Genomic DNA, 21,563 nt, shown 5'->3' on the forward strand with positions numbered 1-21,563 from the left:
CGAGAGCAGAAGTGGTCACAGTAGTCAGTAGATGATTAGGTTGTGAGCAAGCGATTTGACCATCAGGAAAAAAAGGAAAGGGTATGTTTTTTGAAATGTTGTGAAGAAAAAGCAACAGGATGTGGCCGTGGCTTGGACGTGAGGGAAACAGAGCCAAGTTAATCCCCAAGGTTACAAACCTGGGTGATGGCATTATGGTGACAATGTTCACTAGTATAGTATACTACAGAGATAGTTTTGGGAGGAGAGACTATGAGCTCAGTCTTGGCCATGCTGAGTTAAGGTGAAGATCAGCCATACAAGATGAGATATCTGAGAGAGGATAAAATATTCAAGATTTAACTGAAGTAGAGAATAATATTTGAGAATCACAGTTTGAATCTCTTGCTTTTATAGTTTCCTTAATATCCTACCACCCAACCTTTGCAAATCAAATAGCAAAAGAAGCATAGGCCTAAAGATTTCTACTTTGGGCAATTATAGTAACAAACATAGCAAATCATTTGCAAAGATGTGGCATATCAGATATTCTGTAACATGCAGTTACATCCTTCAGTCTCTCCTGAGCACTAATGAAGGAGCACTCTTGTATTGGAGGCTAGGGCAGATTTAGTGCACCTAGTATGTGCAATGGATATGTTGTAAAGGGTCTTTATAATGATGAAGATGACAGTTGGCACTTATTTAATTGAAAGATCCCAAAGAGTTCAAGAAACTGCACAATTTGGTTACAGACTATGTATACAGGGGTCACTGAAACACAGCCATCTCTGAGCATCTGCCCCTTGAATCTGGAGTAAGACTCTTCTGCAGTGTAGACAACCTGCCAGCCCACCAAGTTCTGTAGCTGTGGGAGTGTAAACTATGCTTCTCCCACTGTTTTTAGCATTCCTTGGGCCTTAACTTAGTCTAGTGTCAGGAGATGCCCCATAGTGTACGGGTGGGAGGGAAAGGTGTTAAAATGCCATGGATTCCTGTATGCCAAAAATGACATCAGATTAGAGGAAAACTGGCAGTCAATTTTGAGGCATGAGGGGACAGAAGTTTCCAAGTGAATTTGATCAGTATAGATACTATTATCCTGGGTTTACCAAGCTTCTCATTATGCTTTGAGTCTGAGATTCAAACAAAACTCAGGGGGAAAGAGGTTGCAAAATGATGTGTCTCAAGTCCACTGGTGAAGTTTGCCAGAACGTAATCAAACTCAAACCAAAGGCTTGTATTCCACTCTCTTCAGGACCTCAGTTTTACTTCTCCTCTGATTATATGCATAACATTAAAAGTCTGGATCTCTTGTATTTCAGCTGTAAGGAATACAAAAATCTTAATTCCTTTTTCGCTATTATCATGGGACTGAGTAATGTTGCTGTGAGCCGCCTTTCACTAACATGGGAGGTAAGTGATAGCTACAACAGTTCTGAGACCTTTGGTTGTAATTTCTGCTTTTAGTAAGCAACAACATCCATCCATCCATGTTATTGCTAGAATTAACATGGTTAACTGGGAGAGAGGGAGGCATGCCATTCTTCACGACTGTAATTCAGTTCCTGAGAGGAGAGGTTACTACTGTAGGCTAAAAGCTTGGAGACGTCCCATACCATTAATGAGCATTTGTGTAGCACAATACTGAGCTGCTGTGTTTTGTTTTGTTTTACAAAAAAGGAGGTAAAGAGAGAGGCAAAATTATTGGGGGAAGCAAGGTGAAATTACATTTCATGGGCCAAATTCTCCTTTACCCCAGTGTAGCCCTCCTCCAAAAATTCTGAAAGATTTGTCATGAAATTTTTTAGCAAAACATTTTCATCGAAATTTCCATTTTTATAAAAATGTTGACCTGTATATGCTGGTTGCCCATTTTTTGGATATTTCTGTGAACATTTTTCATGAAAAATAGAAAAATGTTTGGCCAGGTTGCTGTGATATGTCAGTGATATATTACTGGTGTAATTGAAACCAAAATATAACCGATTGCATTTAACATGTTTCTAAAATCTGGCCTGAAAATGGGGATTCGAGGTATCATCAGAAGGCAGCAGTTTACAAAAAGACCTCAACCTGAAATCTAAATGTACACCTTCAATTTGCAGCCAGAGAAGCCTACATTTATTTTTCTGAATACCAGCATAAACCTTCTCACAATTAACACTGAAGGCATGAATTTGAAGGCTAATTTCTAAATAACTGGCCCTTTATTTCTATCTGCTGGAGGTTTTTAAGAGGGCAGAAGTTCTAAGCAGACAAGAGGTGGAATTTAATTAATTTACTGTGTACAACAAGCTGGAATTTACAGTAGATATGGGGATTGAGCTGGAAGGGGGAAGAGATAATTTGTAAGTGAAAGAGGTATGATATTGTATTCAGATAAATGTTTTCACACTCTTTTGTTCAGCAGAGCACTCAGGTTATCAAGACATAATCTAAGAGTATGTCTACTGGTTTTTTTCAGGATATATACGTGAACATCATTAGTAAAAAGCAGGTCCTACATATTTATTCTTAATGTTCATATGCAGGTATGTCAGTTGCACACACAAGTCGGGTATTTGCAGGTGCATATGGCCACTTCATTCACAAATACCTGATTTGTATGCGTATGGAAAATAGGCACACAATTTGTTCATGTCATTAGAAATGAGGCCCTTGTTGTGTACTCTATCTTGCTATAATATGCCTATTAAATAGAGGAATACTTTACTGCAGAATTGACTTTAAGGAAATATTTCTTTATTGCTTATGATGCCCACTAAATGTTGTAATGTGATTTGATCAGAAAATATATTCAAATTTGTAATGCAAATTAGAAAGCTGACATGTTTTAATTTGATATATGAAAGTTACTGTGATCTTAGAGGCTGTCTTTTTCACATACCAGTATCCACATCCAGTATACTTGCTCAACATTTATTTATTATAGTATAATGTGAGATAGAAAGCAACTATTTCGTAATGTTCCACCATATCCTTTATTCACTGTGGGCATAGCTGACAAAAGTTCATTTTCAGTGTCTATTGTGAACTGAAAAGTTATTAATTAACTTAACCCAAACAAATGAATACTGACCCTTGGATGCCAGGCAAATCAAGGATTTGTGTAATAGTTGATGATACATTTGGCTTAACAATATCTCCTGGAAATGCCCAGGTGGGGTTTGACTGACTTGTGAATATTCCAAAAGGCACACAGTCATTTATGTGAATGATCCAGCTGAAATAATACTGCCCAAGGTATTTTTGTAAATTGCTTTGGTTCAAACAGGCTGTCATTAAGAATGGGACTGAACTGGAACACTGAATTAAACTTTCATTTGCACTTTGGATCCAGATATGAAAGTGAATTACTTGGCTGCAGCATGTCACAGTAATGGGCCAATTCAATGTCTGAATCTGAACATCTCAAACTGGGTAACTTCAGGATTGGATCCAAATCAGGATCCAGGTTTTGTAGCTCAGTCCCATCTCTATTTATAATCTGGTTGCTAGGAGATGTGCTGTATTTTATGTTACCACATTGTTCCAGAAAGAACAGTTTTTCCTACTTTAAGGATGTTTACAAGAAACATACACAGTAAAATGGTTATACTGAATGCAGATTAAATTTAACACAGTTTTCTGTTGTTTTTGTTTTATTAACAGAAACTTCCAAGCAAGTTTAAGAAGATCTATGCAGAGTTTGAAAGCTTGATGGTAAATGGCAATAGATCCTTTATTCTGTGCACAATCTGTACTAATTCAGTTTCTGAGTAACTGATTTGAATTCCTCGATACAGAACATTCTATATGTCCTTGTTTGAATTTAAGAAGTTTATGATCCCATTTTAGTGCTGCTAAAATAAGCATGTATGACTAATAAATTATACCCTTAGGAACCTACTTTGACAGAATTTTTGTATCACTTAAGGTCAATCTGGGACACTCTGAAAAGATTTATAACATGTTTTCCCATTGTACATATGGGAAATTGTATTTTCTAACATGGATTTTTTTTTATTCTGGTGTCTGCAAATCCATTAGAGGGAGGGAAAATGTGAAGTTTCTATTCAAATAAGCTGTTTTGTAATCACACTTATATCTTGCCATTTGATAGGAGAACTGTTAAATTTAATGAAAGCTGTCCTTGTTTTGAAGCTGCACTTTTTAAAGCTGCAAGACAAAGTAATTACATTTAATAAACATCATGTCTTTTAAATGAAGCTATACAGTGTCTGCTTTTTGATCCATGTTAATAATTGTCTGATCTCTTCTTTTTTTAAGGATCCATCAAGAAACCATAGGGCCTACAGGCTTACTGTAGCTAAACTGGACCCTCCTATAATTCCCTTCATGCCCTTACTTATAAAAGGTAATCTAGAAAATCTGCCAGCCTTATTCATGTGAAAGTTAGTTGTCAGATATTTGAAGAGTGAAAGGCAGTAAGAGAAAGTAAAATTCAATCTCAGTGGAAGGTGCAATCCTCTTTTCTATTAAAAAAAAATCATGACATGGAGATCGGAGAAGGAGTTTTCAGTAAATCTGAAAGTCAGACTCCAGTTGCATTAGCCTTAGTGAGAAATCTTTCAAAGTTTCACTCTAATAGAAGGAGCATGTTTTTTAACAATTAAATGGTCTGATTGTTGTAACTGAAGAGATAGAGATACAGTGCTCTGCTGTTTTGTATGTCATAATTCAATTATCTATAAGACTATTGCATTTATTTCTATGCAGACATGACGTTTACTCACGAGGGGAACAAGACATTCATTGACAATCTAGTAAACTTTGAAAAAATGGTACGTACAGTATGTTCTCAGCTGTGGTTGTATGTTGAGATTTACAGTGGTGCAAAAGAGAACTGATGGTTTTATATAAGACACTTCTATGTACAAAATAGGCACACAAACTTCAGTTTCTTCTGAATCTGAGTTGCATTGTTGGCCCTTTGAGGGCAAGCTTCCAGGCTTGGTAGCTCTCCTTCCTGTTGGAGGGGGAATCGGTGACACAACATCAGGGTTATGTTCCAGGGTAATTTATGTATTTACAAATGTACACAAGTCCTGTTTACCTAGAACAGAAGTGGCAACAACTGCATGCAGGCAATTTCCTTTTGCAGAAATCTCAACTAAGAGACATTTTCCTGCTTCTGAAAAGTGGGGGTTTTGTCATTGTCCGTATTGGTTACTCAGGGTATGTCTTCACTTCACAGTTAACTCAGATGATCAAGCCTAGCCCCAGTGTAAACCACCACATTGCAAGGTCCTACCCAAGTTACTGTGTCCTCCTCTTTGCTGCACTCTGCCATGTGTGCTACTAGGACTAGTGGGAGCATATTCCATGGTTCTTTGTGCTGCAATAAGCTGAGCCACTCTGATTCTTTCCCAGTGAATTGTGGGAGAACTTGTCTGCCCTTCAAGCACTTGGGGGAATTGTGGGAAGGTCTTGAAGGACTATCAGCACTTGAGTGATTAGCCTGTGTGCTCACTGCAATGTGGGCAGATTATCATCCCAACTGAATGCATCACTCAGATTTTAGCCTACAGCCCCAGACAAGCCAACTAGCCTGGGTTAAAAGCACTGTCAACTTCAGGTGAGAGGTTCTTTTTGGGGTGGAGAAGGCTTAGGGGGTAATGCCCAGGTAGCAGCCTGAGTTAGTTCTACGGTAAAAGCATACCCTAACTGCATATAAACACACTCTGTTCCCTTCTCCTGCCTCAGCCCAGAGCTTTCTTCCTGGGAAAGAACTGTTTGACCAGAATTTCATGGTTTAATTAGGTGGGCATAGGTGCTAGCTCTCCTTTCTGAAGTAGCTGTGCAATACACAGGAACCTCGGACAGGTTTGCCTGGAGTTGGCTTCTGGTCAGTCTCCAGTCTGACAAAAGAAAGTGCTTAATCCCTTTAGTGATAATCTGGATGTGGTTACTGTACGGTATCTCTAGGTCCAGGCCATCCAGTTAGTTCTTGCTATGCAAGATTTCATACTGAATGCTTATATATTGATGATTCATAACATGCATAACATTAACACCTTTTGCCGTGACCATATATATTTGTGGTGGTAATTATTGTAACAGTGAATCAGGAGAGCATTCAGATTTTGTGTGTGTATGTGTGTACGTTGGCTGCCTATTGCTGTAATATACAGTTGTCAATTCCAAGCGGACGACTGACTTCAGACCATTGTTTGTCTCAAGACTTATAGAGTCTGCCAGCCATAAGAAGGAATTTTTCAAATGTGTATCTCCACAACCTGGTTTTATTAGTAGTAGATTAGAAGATTTTAGAGGTAGTTTTATACAGCAATACAGTGTTACCCCTTTTGACCCAAGCAGTTATCCAATATTTAGGGTCTTGTGGATTGTTTCTGATAGGAATGGAAATAGATGATGGAGTCACACATTTCTTTGATGCAGTCCTGTTCCCCTGAACACAGTAAGAATCAAACAGGAAACAGTTTGTGGGCTTACAGTTCCAAGCCTCTTCTTCAGCCCACACTGTACCCAAAAGTGCTCTCTCTTGGGGTATGTCTACACTACAGCTGGGAGCGTGCTTCTCAGCGTGGGTCGACAGACACATGCTAGTTCTGCTTGAGCTAATGTGCTAAGAGATAAAAGAAATTGGGAAAGGAAGGAGAAAGATTTGTAATAGATAGGAGACAGAGCAGATTAGTGCGCAGCTATAAAAGGCACCTGATGAACAGGGAACATCCACAGTAAGAAAAAAGGTGATTTTTTTTTTTTTAGCATGTGCTAGCTAACACATTGTAAAATGCTAGCGTGGACAAGGCAGTTTGTAGTTTTCACCTGTGTTATCAGGTCAAGATAAATAAATGGGGGGAGACTGTTGTTTATCTCAGTCTTTTAACTCATGTTACAACTACAACTGCCTGGTCACATGTTAGTTACCATGTGTTAGCAAACACAAGCTAAAAAATACTTTTTTTCCTAGTGAAGACACGGCCATGCAGTCACATACTACGGGCTAAATTCTGCTGTCATTTACACTGGTATAAATTCTGACCAACACCATTGTCAATATTCTGCTACTTTCATGTAGTTTTAGCTAGAAACCAGAAAACAGGCAGTGGCAGATTTTCTCTAGGAGCCATATCTAGCCACTTGTCATTTCTAGGTATTTGTTCCACTGATTGATGGTGCTAGCAGATATAGTTAACTCTAGTTGCTTCTGATGGTTAGGAATTATTGATCTGTCCTGAATTTCTTCATCCTTTGGAAAACAGTTTCTTTTGATCCACCCTGATTATGAGATTTTAAGTTTTATTCTTCTTACAAATAAAAATCTCTTGATGATCCCTACTGAAATCCTTGTTTAATTCTAAAAAAGGGTGTTCCTCTGCTTCTGGCGTAACTACAGTGCTGTGTCTGAATTCTCACCAAAGAGTTTCAGTCCCAACAGCCGATAGGTTACTGACAACTGTCTGCTTGCAATCGGCTACCCAGACTGGAAATAGCACCTAGCAGAATAAATTACATCCCTCCAACCAACACAGCTTTCTGAATCACTCTCATTTCTGTTTGTTTCAACTGTATTTTTTAAAAGACTGATACTTTTTCAGACTTGTGAGAACTCTTTCATATATTATTTTCTCATAAGTCTTAAGTAGTAAATCATAGCCTGCTTTCTGTGCGCCCTTGTAATCCTGTTATGGGAAGCTGTGAGGGGGCAGCAGATAGCAGGAGTTGGCCCCCAGGTTCATGGGGGCATGATCAATATTTTTGTCAGTAAATAGATGTTTGAATTATTAGCATACCAGTATCAGAGGGGTTAGTCTTTATCCACAAAAACAATGAGGAGTCTGGTGGCACCTTAAAGACTAACAGATTTATTTGGGCATAAGCTTTCGCGAGTAAAAACTGACTTCTTCAGATGCATGAAGTGAAAATTACAGGTGCAGGCATAAATATACTGATACATGAAGAGAAGGGTGTTACCTCACAAGTGGAGAACCAGTGTTTGCAGGGCCAATTCAATCAGGGTGGGTGTAGTCCACTCCCAATAATTGATGAGGAGGTGTCAATACCAAGAAAGGGAAAATTGCTTTTGTAGTGAGCCAGCCACTCCCAGTTTCTATTCAAACTCAAATTAACGGTGTTAAATTTGCTAAGTAATTGTAGCTCTGCAGTTTCTCTTTGAAGTCTGTTTTTGAAGTTTTTTTGTTGAAGTATGGCTACTTTTAAGTCTGTTATAGAATGTCCAGGAAGGTTGAAGTGTTCTCCTACTGGCTTTTGTATGTTACCATTCCTGATATCTGATTTGTGTCCATTTATTCTTTTACGAAGAGACTGTCCGGTTTGGCCAATGTACATGGCAGAGGGGCATTGCTGGCACATTATGGCATGTATCACATTAGTAGATGTGTAGGTGAATGAGCCCCTGATGGTTCATATGATTGGGTCCTCTGATGGTGTCGCTAGAGTATATAGGGGACAGAGTAGGCAAAAGGGTTTGTTACAGGGATTGGTTCCTGGGTTAATGTTTCTGTGGTGTGGTGTGTAGTTGCTGGTGAGTATTTGCTTCAGGTTGTGGGGCTGTCTGCTAGCAAGGACTGGCCTGCCTCCCAGGGTCTGTGAGAGTGAGGGATTGTTTTCCAGGATAGGTTGTAGATCGTTGATGATGTGCTGGAGAGGTTTTAGCTGGGGGCTGTATGTGACGGCCAGTGGTGTTCTGTTGTTTTCCTTGTTGGGCCTGTCTTGTAGTAGGTGACTTCTGGGTACCCATCTCGCTCTGTCAATCTGTTTCCTCACTTCCCCAGCTAGGTATTGTAGTTTTAAGAATGCTTGATAAAGATCTTGTAGGTGTTTGTCTCTGTCTGAAGGATTGGAGCAAATTCGGTTGTATCTTAGGGCTTGGCTGTAGACAATGAATCGTGTGGTGTGTCTTGGATGGAAGCTGGAGGCATGTAGGTAAGTATAGCGGTCAGTAGGTTTCCCGTACAGGATGGGGTTTATGTGACCATCACTTATTTGCACTGTAGCGTCCAGGAAGTAGAACTCTTGTGTGGACTGGTCCAGGCTGAGGTTGATCGTGGGGTGGAAATTGTTGAAATCCAGGTGGAATTCTTCAAGGGCCTCCTTCCCATGGGTCCAGATGATGAAGATGTCATCAATGTAGCACAAGTAGAGGAGAGGGGATAAGAGCTGAGGAAGCGTTGTTCTAAGTCAGCCATAAAAATACTGGCATACTGTGGGTCCATGCAGGTACCCAAGCAGTGCCGCTGACTTGAAGGTATAAGTTGTCCCCAAATCTGAAATGGTTGTGAGTGAGGGAAAAGTACCATTACTAGGGCCCTATAGACTTTGTCTTCACTGCCAAAAAGGTCCGTTTTTACAATAACTACCATGTGTTTGCTATCTTGCTGAAAATCGTAGTGGAGAAAAGTGCAGTGTAGCTAGACAACGTCAATATTGTACCCTCTACCCAGATTTGATCTCACCTAACTACATTGCAGTAAAAGCTGTCTGTGACTTATCTCCACTAGGATTTTTACACACCATGCATTAGCTTTCGTACTGGAAAAAAGCATCTTTTTTGGCAGTGAAAATGAAGCCATAATTATCTGGGGGAACTAGGAATTGTTAAGCTTGTGAAGTTGTAAAAATGCTGCTGTTGCAAGGTTGAGCACATACAATTTAGGAGCTGCAGGAAGGTAAAGCAGTAGTGAAGAGGACTGTAGTAGACCACAAATGCAACAATTAGGCACCTCAGACACGTTTATCTCTCAGCTCCAAAAACAAGCCTCTACCATTTGAGGCAAAGGAGAAGTCCCGTAGCTGTTAGTAGTAGAAGTTCCTGTTTACTCCCTGTGGGCTAGCCACTAGAGGGCAACGTGCAACCTACCAAACCAGTGCATAACAATATATTACATACAAGTTGTACTGCTTTTGTACCTGTCCATTTTTTACCAGTTTCACAGGTTTTTGTAAATAGATGGGATATGCCAGGCAGGCCCTTTTCTAGATCTGTTGTTCTGTGGGAGGCTCCAGGGGCTGGCTCTCCATGTGGAGATGCTATATTCCATACCACATTTGTGTCCTCAAATGAATTCAAACATGGTCTTTATCTTTTCCCTCATGGTTCATTTGAAAGCCATTATTTACCATCCTTTCCTCGCATTCCCTGTTTAACCCGAGTTCATGTGACTGTCATTGCAGCATCATGTCTTCATAAGGGAAGGCAGGGGATGCACTTCCTTTGGAGCTTATGTCAACACTATTCCTTAAATCATCTGGCAGTGTGATCAGAGATCAATTTACCTGGCAGCCTCTGCACACTCTGCTTCCCAGTATGTCACAAAAGTGGCACCTGCAGAGGGAATAGAAGTTGCAAGGTGGCTCTGAAACGTAAGGCCTACCTTCCTGTGGCACCACAAGACAATACCATCAGGCCACAAAGCTGGTCACTGGTTCTTCTTTTATTGAGGCTCTTCAACCTTGAGGTGTGAAATGAGGATTAAAGAATTTGTGCATATTGGTTTTCAGGTTTTGTGGTTATGAACAAAAGGGATTTCACATTCTGATCCTTATGCAAAAAAAAGGCAAACATTCTTTTCATTTTTGGAACATAAAGATTATGCAGAAAGCGTGTGACTAAAGCCCCTGGTAGTTTTCTATGGCATATATGAATATTTATAACATTTAGAAGCTTAGGCTAGGAATGGATTAGCAGATACTGTGCTGGCCTGCTGCCACTCTTCTAGGCAGCATAAAACTTGAAACAGTATTGTTATATATAGTTTATATATATATATATATATAGCATGCTGATAGTGGCAGTTGCTACTGTGTTACGTGGCTGGTTCTATTTCAGATGGCTCCATGTTTAGGATATATGGCTTTTCAATAATGGCCTTTCTTAGCATAGTGAGTAAACAGAGGCTAATTTTTGGAGATATTAACCTGAGGCAATCCCAAAATGAAGAAAAGTTTAAGGTGCTAACAATTGAACTTCTATGATAATGTTTGCTCAGTAATACAACCCTTCATCTACATGTAGTAAAACTCTGCTATTAATGGATCAAAAGAAGAGAATCCACCACATTTGCAAGGCAATGGTAAAAGAAATCTGTTTTCTCTTTATGAGCCAGTGATAAGTCCAACTCACACCTTTTGTGTCAGTACTTGTAGAGTGTACGGGACAAACAAAGAGCCATGGAATGGGGCTTTATGTAGAATGTATGGTGTGCTTCTGGGGTCATCTCATTGGGTTGAAGCAACATATTCTGCTGTGTTAACTCCCACTTCCAAAATCTTTGCTGTTGTATCATTGCCTGCAGCCTTCTGAATGAAAAGGATTGGATGAGACTATCTTTAGAGTCATGCAACACCGCTCCTTAAAATGGAATTCTTCAGACAGTTCAGTGAGAGAAGATACTCCTATCCCAACAAGAGGCTAATGCACAACTTCCAGTTTCCTAATTTTGGATAGTCCATAAAGGCAGAAACTTAGAGTTAGAACTTTTGGAAATTCATACTCCTGATTTCTTTCATCTTTCTGAATTGCATACAATAGACTCATCCTGATCCCAAATGTTACTCCAATATACAGAACATCCGCAAAATAAAGAAAATACATGGGGTGAAAAAGTTTTAGTGATGCTTGTCTCTTACCACAAGGAAAGATTCTCAACCATAAAGTTGGATCCAAAACTAATCAAACTTTGGAGAATTTTGAATATTGCTCTTGACTAGATCCAAACTTCATGGCTCAGTTCAAATTTGTTGTGAACTGAGGCCTGAGACGCTGAAGATTTATAAGTATAGAAAGATAAGACTGAATGTTTCCAACAAACACCCAGCAATATACAGGTCAAGCAACTTTAACCATCATCTTGAAAGACAGAACTTTCAGAAGTGCCTCCCCTAAAAGAAGCAATTCTGGAAGCTGCATCAACGCATTAGTCAGCCAGCCTTGTTCAACGTTTATGATACCACTCCTGGAAGTACTTATTTTAAGGGAGTATTTCCTGAAATAGTATGATCAAAATAGCAACATCACTTGTGTGTTGGCCAAAACTACATGACTTCCACAGAAGTCTGTAACATTTCAGAGCATACTCAAGTGTTTTCCAGTTTGATTAGGTTAGACTTCCAGGCTTGATCCTACTTGGCGCGGTGCACTCTGGGTTGATCCAGCACAACGCTTAGATATGTCTTTGTCGTTAAGTATCTGAGTAGTCCTAGTGAAGTCAGTTGGACTACTCACGTGCTTAATGTTAAGCACATGCAAGAGAATTTGCAGGATTGGAGCCTTATATTGTAAACTCCTAAAAGAGAACACCATGCACACCTGTAGTACTAGACAAGTAATAATAATGGTTTGGAGAAGTGTAAAAAGAACTAAGGTAATGTAGCGTTAAAATTACTTTTACTTGAGGGCTCTTTATCTGTTTAATTGTGCATCTGTTTATCTAGAGAGTATAAAAAAAATCCTTGGTCCATATGCTCCAAAATGTTGGCAAAGTTGTGATGTGCACTCAGGCACCTCTTGGGCACTATCACAGGCTAGTTACCTATTGTGCAGGTATTAGATTTCTGATGCTGATCAACAATCGTGCCAGTCTTGGTATACTTCACATGATGCATTAAAATGTCTGAGATTACTCCATTCATGTGTATGAAAAATGTCAGTTACAAGCCTGTTCTGGAGTAGTGCTTACCATTTGCCTCTGAGCTGTTGTATTAAGAGCTATTTCATTTTCACATAAAAGCCTAATCTGTGGATTTTTTTTTTTTTTTTTTGTGAGGCATCTAAATTTAACCAGACAAATTCTCTCACTACTCACTAGTTGGAAATAGGCTATTCCACTGTATGGATTTATAATTTTCTTGATCATCTTAATTTCCAGTGTGTGTAAAACAGCCTGTTGAGAATATGCTGTGAAAATATGTTAACATATAACTATTAGAACATGTTTTAACATGTTAAATGTGTTGGAACACATGAGAACAAACTTCAGATTCCTTGTAGCAATAGCAATTTTGCCTTTTGAAACTTTTTTCCCACTTCTTTTTCTTAATTTACATAAGTAAATTAAACTACAAGCCTTCATGCCTAAATCAAACTCCCCAACTATGGAAACTCAGATTTACTCCTGATGTTGTAATTTAATTGATACTTTGCTCAGCCAGGAGAACATTATCTATCAGGTGACAACTGAGCCAGTGAGTTAAGTTTGGGGTTGCAGAATTAGATTTCAACTTCCTTCCTTTTATTTTATCAGCAGCAATTCTACTCTGAAACATTAGTGTAAAATGGCATTTCTTCCTTATCAGATCTACTCCCCATGTTTATTGAGTCTTTGTGGCTTACTTCAGTAACTACAATAATTTTTTACTACACTTTACTCTTGTTTCCACTGCAGCGCAAGCACATCTAGGAAGGACTGAGTTGGATTCTGTTCCTTCCTGTGAATTATCAACAAAATAAGTTTCAACTCTAGCTGTAGGGGGAAAAAAAAGAATCCAGGTTGAATTTGCAGGGCTGGTAGTTAGAAAAATCATGGGTGACATTTTGGCGCCACTGAAGTCAATGGCAAAACGCCTATTGACTTCAGTAGGGCCAGATTTCCACCCATCAGCTTTTTAATCATAAACTGAGCACATTTCATCAGGAAATCAATAAACATGGATCCCCAGAATGCCATTTTTACAGTCACTTTTCAAAGCAGAGCTGCATTTTAACTCAAACCCTTAATAAAATTTGAAATATCTTAAAGTGCTAAGCAATTTAATGGAATGTGTTCTAGAATGTCCTTGCTGTTAGGAACTAGTGACCTTAAAATTAAATTTGAGTATTCACGTGCAGAGGGGTTTGGGATAACCCCTTTGTTTCATCTGAAGATGTGAGCAAGGTTAAACATTAAAGGAACTGATTTTCTCTTATATTAAGGCCCCTTTACACCACTTAGGAAATGGAAATCACATGTATGCCCACTTTGAAGCCTGTGTAAATGAGAATCAGACCCAAAATGTCAGGGCAAAGTTAAAATTCTGAAACTTTAACATCATTTGAATGTTTTAATTGATTTTGTCAGTGTCTTCAGATCTGTGTTTACTTCAAATGATGAAATACGATGTTTGTTTTCTGTTTGCACCCTTCACCACGAAGGACACTTAAAATACATTTTCTTTTCAGCGTATGATCGCCAACACTGCAAGGACAGTGAAATTTTGCCGAAGCCAATCTTTCAGTAAGTGAATTGCAATATGTGAATTGTCAGAATTATCACTGGTAATTGGAATGTTAAAAATGAGTTTGTTGTGGATGATAGAGACATACTGGATAATGCATTTTGAGGCTATTGTTTCAATATTTTCACCATACTTTGTGGTCATGCACAATGGCAGAAATGTGATCAACTACACTGGATAATTTCAGCCTCACTCTGCTAAAGAGCATCACTCAGTCTCTGATTTTCTTTTTAACAGAGCAGCCTCCCATCCTTCTTCACAGAAAGCAGAATAAATGGTGTAAAAAGAAACACTTATAATGGGATGGGATCTTTTCCATCCTAGCTCCAGAATCTCATGTTGACTAAACTTTTTCTTTGTTCCAGCCAGCATCTCAGTTGGACATATCTCTTTGTTAATTTTGGGACATATCTCTGGGACATATCTCTTTTTTAATGTTGATTGATTAAGTACTCTGAGACCTTCAGACATAAATGATTTAGAAATTAAAATATACTCTCATTATCTTCTAAATCTAAACACACACATATCTTCAGTTAAAGTCCATAGACAAATGCACATATATTAAGAATAAAGTAAACCCTTTAGTTTGTACCCGGTGTAGATTCTGCATCATCATCTTTTGTAAAAGAAGAGTGAACATTTGTAAAGCACCTAGTGCATATTGCTGTGAAGCAGCAGTTGCTCAGCTTTGAAGTCACCAGCCTATGGAACAATATATAGCAATACTTTAATAAATATTGCGGGAATGCATACAGTGCAATTACATTATATTGTATAAATAAAGTAAAAAAGTGATTAAATTAAACACAAAAGACCTGATTCTCCTCTGGCTACTGCCTTGTGTAGTCATTTAGGGCATGTCTAGCTAAATTGCTTTTAAAAATTAAGTTGATTTAAAACAGCCCTTATACCTCACGTAGACACAGTTTAATGCCTTTACAATTGTGTTAGCGGATCAGGTTGTAGCTTAGGCTCCGCCTAAGGGTTTGCTACACTGCAAGTGAAGGTGTGATGGTAGTCTGGGTACGGGTACCCATGCTAACTTTAATCTAACTACTGTGAGTAACAATAATAACGTAGATGTGGTGGCACAGGCTTCAGCAAAAGCTAGCCACCCAAGTACTTGGAGCCTGGGTATGTACTCCATTTCTAGTGTATGCTGTCAGATTGTTCAAGATATTTAGGCACCTAAAGATGCAGATAAGCAGTTAGTGGGATTTTCAAAAGCATCTGAGCACCTAACTCCTTCTGAAACCAATCAGTTAGGTGGTAGTCACTTTTGAAAATCCCACTAGGTACCTATCTCCATATACAGGAGCTAAAATATCTTGACAAATCTGGCCCAGGAAGCTTTTAGATTGTACGCCAGTGACTGTCACTTATTATATGTTTGTACAACACCTAACATAATGGGTCTGAAGCTGCTTGGCCACTAAGCACCACCGCATTGCAAATGTTAAATAATGAATTAAGGATTACATTGGTTCATAAAGGACCATTACATTGGTTCATAATTTTCCTGGCATGCGCTCTCCAACCATAAACCAGATTATGGACTGGATGTGCCTGTTATTAGATGCTCATTTTACAGTTGTGGTGATGCAAAAGGATTACTTTTTAGCTTTTAAAGCAATTTTACAGTTTTGGGCCAGGGTGAACTCTCCTAGGTCAACAGTAGATATTACTAAATTGTTAAACTATGCCAACTAGCTGTGTAATTATTACTATTGACTATTAAGCTAGGTATAAAACTTCACCAAGGGCCATCAATTTCAGAGAATGTAGCCAAGGATACCAGGAAGCAGAGTTATTCTATGGGGAAAATAATACAAGATAATAAAAATACACTGGGGAGAGTGAATTCAAATGGAAGAGAATAGTGGAAGATAGATTTCTAACCATTTTATTGTTATTGCAGCAGTATCTGGTGTTTACTTATGGTAGATTTCTGAAAAGAAGAGTTATATATTCTACTCAGGGTTTGACCAAGTGTACCAATCCTACATCATTTCTGTTTCTTCAGATCCAGACGCAGCTCTAACTAATAAGAACCATCAGGATGTACGGACCTATGTACGACAATTAAATGTGATTGACAACCAGAGAACTTTATCACAGATGTCTCACCGACTAGAACCACGTCGAGCATAAACATTTAAGTGACTACAAGAAATTATTTTTTTCCAGTCAAGGTCACCTATTAATTCCACTTATTCTGCTACTGCACTGCCACTACAAAAATAAGCAAAAACATATTCTAAAATCCTAGGCAACGCACAATGTACCAGCCCTCAGAGAAGTTTGACTAATGAAGAGTTTATACACTGTAACTGGGAGGGTGCACATGTTGTGTACTCTTAATTCATTTTAAGGTGAGGCAAAATTCCTGTAAATAGTGAAAATAAAAACGAGATAAAATAGCCAGAATAGCTGGTGAAACATGCACCAAAAACTCCTAATAGTTCTAAGGAATGTAGCAGTGTTTCTTTTCTCTAATTAAAAATACAATATTTTAAGATTTATTATCCAGTTTGGGGCCAAAATCTGCCATTAGTTTTGCATGTTCAGTTCATGTTAACTTCAATGGGAGATGTATGTAAGAAACCAGTGACATAATTTGGGCCCAAGCTAGGTCCAATGGTATATTTCCAGGGTTTGGTATTCAGGGAGCTATTGAAAAAAAGTTTACTTATTAAATACTACATGTATTAATAACAATTTCACATCTTAACCACATTTGCATACAACTGTAAAGTACTCTGGCCATTTAAGTTACCCTGGTAGGACTGAACTGCCATATTTTCAATGATAAATAGATTAATATTTGTAATTTTACTTCTTTTGAGGTTTTCTTAAACTACCAACCAGGATTTTAGAAAATTTCAATTTGAAGCAATGAGCTTCATAAAATCAGTAGCATAAAGGTAGCAAGAGACTGGTTCAAAAAGAGCACAAAATGCACAAAGACAATATTTTCCTGGACATTATAACTTTAAATATCAGCTACAATTAGTTGTGGATGATTAAAACATACTTTCTGGGCTTAAACATTTACAAATATTTCAATTTTTAGCAATTGTTTTGCACTTTCAAGTAGATTGTAAATAGAAAAGTTAATTCATCATGTTCTAGAGTATTTATTTGTTTATGTAATAGTATTGTGCCAAAATAATTGCTTTTTATTTATTTTATTTAGCATGTAATTGAAGTACAGTTTTTCTGTCTTTACACTTAGTCTGCACTTTATGTGTAAGAATTGTGTAATGTGTTTTCTGTAAATAACATGCAGTATCTTAATTAAATGTAAATGCTTAAAAAGATTTGTTCACTGTCCTTAACATCTGTTGTGTGTACTCCAGTCTTCATTCCTGCATAAAAACAGATGATGTTAGCAGGCTTGTGGAGTGAACTTCAACTGAACTTTGCTAGGTGTTGAACTGCAATAGGGTCCTCCTGTTTCTACACGCAATAGTCAATTATGTCCTCATTTAAACCTGTTCAACCCCATCACCATCTCTGGGAGCTGAACAGCTTGAAAAGAGGTTTGTTTTAGCTCATTTGTTTGGGGTTCCAGAGGAAACTCCCCCTCTGAATCAACATGAGGCTAGAAACCTTATACATTTCAAATATTTCAGAAATAAGATACTAGATTTTTTTATTATAGAAAGGGGAAAATTATTACAATATCCCAAGCCAAATCCTTGCAATGTAAATATAAAAATATTGTGTTCTTAACCCGAGTGAGTTAGTTCTTTAACTTGACCTGCTAGTTGTGAAAACTACAAACTGGCTTGTCTTCATTAGGAGTTTGCCCTGAGTTAACTAATTCAAGTTAGAACATGCTTTTTCCACTCAGTGAAGACAAGGCCAGGGAGGCAACTGCGTGAGTGTCAACTACTTTTCCATCTGCTCTTGATTCCCACCCTTCATGGAGTTTACATTCTGTAGATCCTCTGCAGTCAGAGCAACAAACTAGGTTGTGATGGGAGTGGGGAATGTGTTTTACCATGTATCCACGGGGTTGTCTATGCACTTTCTCTGACTGGGATCTCTTATGGTAGCATGAATAATCCATGGGGGCAGCTGCACAGCCGTTGTGCTGTGCAGGCATTAGTGGATGACCAAAAGAAGGCTGCAAAATAGTGCTGACATTTGACATAGTGATATTCTTCTCTGTTCCACTCACATACCTCTACAGTCTCAGAGTACCTGGATGTTTGTGATAAATGTATCAACCGTGAATTAAAAGTGACTATTATCGTCATCATTATTCTTCAGAGCTAACACACACTGGCATATGTCAAGCTGTCTGGAGTGGCTCACGAACCTTGTGTATTCTATCATTAGATTTCACCAACTAAGTATCAAGTGTAAACTCCTCAAGCACTAAAACAACCTTAACATGGAGTCACAGACAATCTCCTCAGGCATTCTAGTCTATCTTGCCACCCAAAGGCTGCCTTTGTGAGAGATGGACCCTCAAGCTGAATATTGTTGTGATTTTTCATGTATGTCCAGCCCAAAGAACCAGTCACTTACCCCAGGTCAGTTGCATCTCAGATCACACACCAATAACCATGCTTGTATCCAATCCTGTAAAAAACTAACTAAAGATTTATTAACTAAGAAAAGGAGAAAAGATTTCTTTACAAGTTTAAAGCAGGTAAACATACACACACTCACAAATGAGTTAGTCTTAGGCTCCAGAATGTAACTGCAGCTGCTGTAATGTGCAAGCTCTGTATGTCTGTTAGGGCTAACCCAAGCTAAGCACCTTGGGGATCCCTTGCTTATGCTTAGAAATATTGCCCTCTTTGAATTCCCAGCAGCATAGTGATGACTATTTCTTCTTGACAAGGTTTTTAATGCCCTTCCACCAGAGTTCAAGCTGTGATGCAATGAGTATTTGTGCATGTCCCCTCTCCATGGGTGTGGAGAAAACAATCAACAAAGTCTTTTGTCCACTGATTTGTCTGGTGTCTATAGGTCTTTGTAGGACAGGAGATGACATCTCTTATGGTAAACTAGTATTTCACACTTAGTAATGCTTCTTTCCTGACTCTGGGGGTTTCCAGTTTCATAGTTACAGAGCAAACACTTAAATACTACTGTGATGGGGCGCCTGCCACACACTGGCCTATTAGGGCTTAATAAAGGCCTAGGGCAGCTGCACAAAAAGCAGCCAATAGGAAAGGGGCTGCAAGGAGCAACCAATCAGGGCCAGGCAGATCCATATAAGAAGAGCTGCAGGGCAGAGCAAGTCCAGTAGCTGACTGGAGCTTGATGAGGGAATATCAGTCTCCTGCCTGCCAGAAGGGAACTAGCATCCTGGACAGAGAAGTGCTGTTAGCAGTGACTGGGGGGAGTTAAAGACAGTTCCTGATTGGCTTCAGGCATTCGCAGGCTGAGGCCCTGAGGCAAGGGCAAAGAGGGTGCCAGGAGCTGCGGGGAAGTGGCCCAGGGAAATGAACTGAGGCATTGGAGGGGACACAGCAAGTGGCGGCCATCTACAGGGTCCCTGGGCTGGGATTTCGAGTAGTGGGCAGGCCCCACTTGCCTCTGAGGAAGTGGCCAGACAATTGGCTGCAGTTGCCACTGAGGGAAGCGGCTGGACAGCAGACTGCAGATCCCCTGGAATGGGGGAGAACAGCGCGTGACATAGCCGGAAGGCTGTGTCATGAAGAGGACGCAATGGTCCTGTGGGTAATGTGGGTCCTGGAGCAGAAGTGATAGTGGTGAGAACCACCAGAAGGCGGCGAACTGGCTAGCAGAGCCAATCCCCAGCCAGCAGGAGGCGCGGCTGTGGTGAGTGAATACTGTCACAACTAGGATACGCATATTATAGGTGATACAGATATTATAGGTGAGATAAATGCATGCAGCAACTCATAAGCATTTCATAAAGTCCCAACACCGAACACCACTCTATAAATCTAATACCTATTTTAACTAACAGATGAGTCAGTCTGGTTTCCAGTTATGCATTTGTCAGTGTTCAGTGAGTCCCAGGGGCCTTGGCGTGAGCTGGCATGCTAGTGTCACAGCATATATGGAGACATTCTACACCTTCTTAAAAAACAACAACTTGGTATAGTAATATGGTATCAGTACATGATTGAAAGGTTATCTTTGCACCCATAAAGCCTAGAAACTTCATTCTTTTACTCAAAGCTTAAATGCTACAGAAACTGATGAGACCATCAGGAAAGTGCTGAGATGCTACACCGGTAAGTTTCTCTTCTGTCCCTGGATACAGCAAGTTAAGCAATTACAAATAGCTAAGAAATTCTCTACAGTTAGTGCACAATTATTAGCACTCTAACCTATCACCTAGAAGCTATTTTAACTTGCTGTCATCTTGCTAGACATTCAAAATGATCTAGAAAAAATCTGCCAGTAATACACAGTAGAGACAAATGTTCAAAAAGTGGCCTCTTTTTTCCAAGAGAAAGCTATTTGATGCTTTATATCTATATATATTTATATGAATGGAATAAACACAGAGATTTGTCGGATACAAGACATGTCCACAAGCAAAGCATGTGACAAAGTGAATTAAACCATGTACAAACAATTTAACAATCAGATTTTTTTCCTCCTTAATTTTAAGTTGTAAGATTTCTGTCAGTTCATCATTTTCTTCAGTCTTTTGTCCAAGGCTTCATTCTGGTGTCTGGACACATTTTCTCCTTGTGTATATTGGTTTTTAATGCTGCAGACTCAGGCCAAGCTTTGCTCTGTATCTAGGCTATTTCCTCATTTGCTCAATATGGGTTTTCCTCAGCTTACCCTATTAGCTCTTAAAATCTACAGGAGGGGTATGGGGGGTCTTTTTTAAAATCTTTCTAGGATCATCCTTGTGATGTGGCTCTGTTCCAGTGGAACATGAACAGAGATCCACATGGCATCCCCATGGTAACACATGAATGCAGATTGATGCCTTAATTAGAGAGGTATAGAGCATTTTGAAATCCTCCACTGGAAGGTGCTATATAAATTATAAGTAGTATTATCTGGGGGTCTAACTGGCCTCAAGTAGCTGAGGTATGATGCTGCTGCTCACAGTACAAATACCTAGACTGAAATTCAATAGACAGAACTCCAGTCTGGCCATGGAAAGACACTGAGGAGATATTAGGGTTCTCTGACTCCATTCATTGCATTTGCAGCTGGAAATCAGACCAAAAGAGTGTTTGGTTGCTTTTACTTGCTGTGCAGCATCTGAGTGACTCATGGAGTGGCGAAAAGAATTATTGGAAAATCTGGGATAGCCTGAATAGGCCTAAGGAGCAATTCCTGTGTCTATATTATTTTGAAGCTGCAGCTATAGGATGCAGCCTGATTCTGTGGTCATTGTCATGCTGTCTGGAGTGGTTCAT

At 39.1% G+C, this 21,563-nt stretch overlaps 1 protein-coding gene across 1 annotated transcript in view; it reads left to right on the forward strand.

The window, feature by feature from the left end:
- RAPGEF4 (Rap guanine nucleotide exchange factor 4) overlaps positions 1-16,335 on the forward strand; it is a 222,504-nt gene extending 206,169 nt beyond the window's left edge. Inside the window, exons 26-31 of the mRNA XM_077829663.1 lie at positions 1,305-1,395; positions 3,634-3,684; positions 4,252-4,339; positions 4,702-4,766; positions 14,126-14,180; positions 16,208-16,335. Of these exons, the coding sequence (XP_077685789.1) occupies positions 1,305-1,395; positions 3,634-3,684; positions 4,252-4,339; positions 4,702-4,766; positions 14,126-14,180; positions 16,208-16,335 (478 nt within the window). The remainder of the gene's footprint in view (positions 1-1,304; positions 1,396-3,633; positions 3,685-4,251; positions 4,340-4,701; positions 4,767-14,125; positions 14,181-16,207) is intronic.
- Positions 16,336-21,563: the final 5,228 nt, after the last annotated feature.

Source organism: Eretmochelys imbricata, chromosome 11 (genome assembly GCF_965152235.1).
Source record: "Eretmochelys imbricata isolate rEreImb1 chromosome 11, rEreImb1.hap1, whole genome shotgun sequence".
Taxonomy (NCBI): domain Eukaryota; kingdom Metazoa; phylum Chordata; order Testudines; family Cheloniidae; genus Eretmochelys; species Eretmochelys imbricata.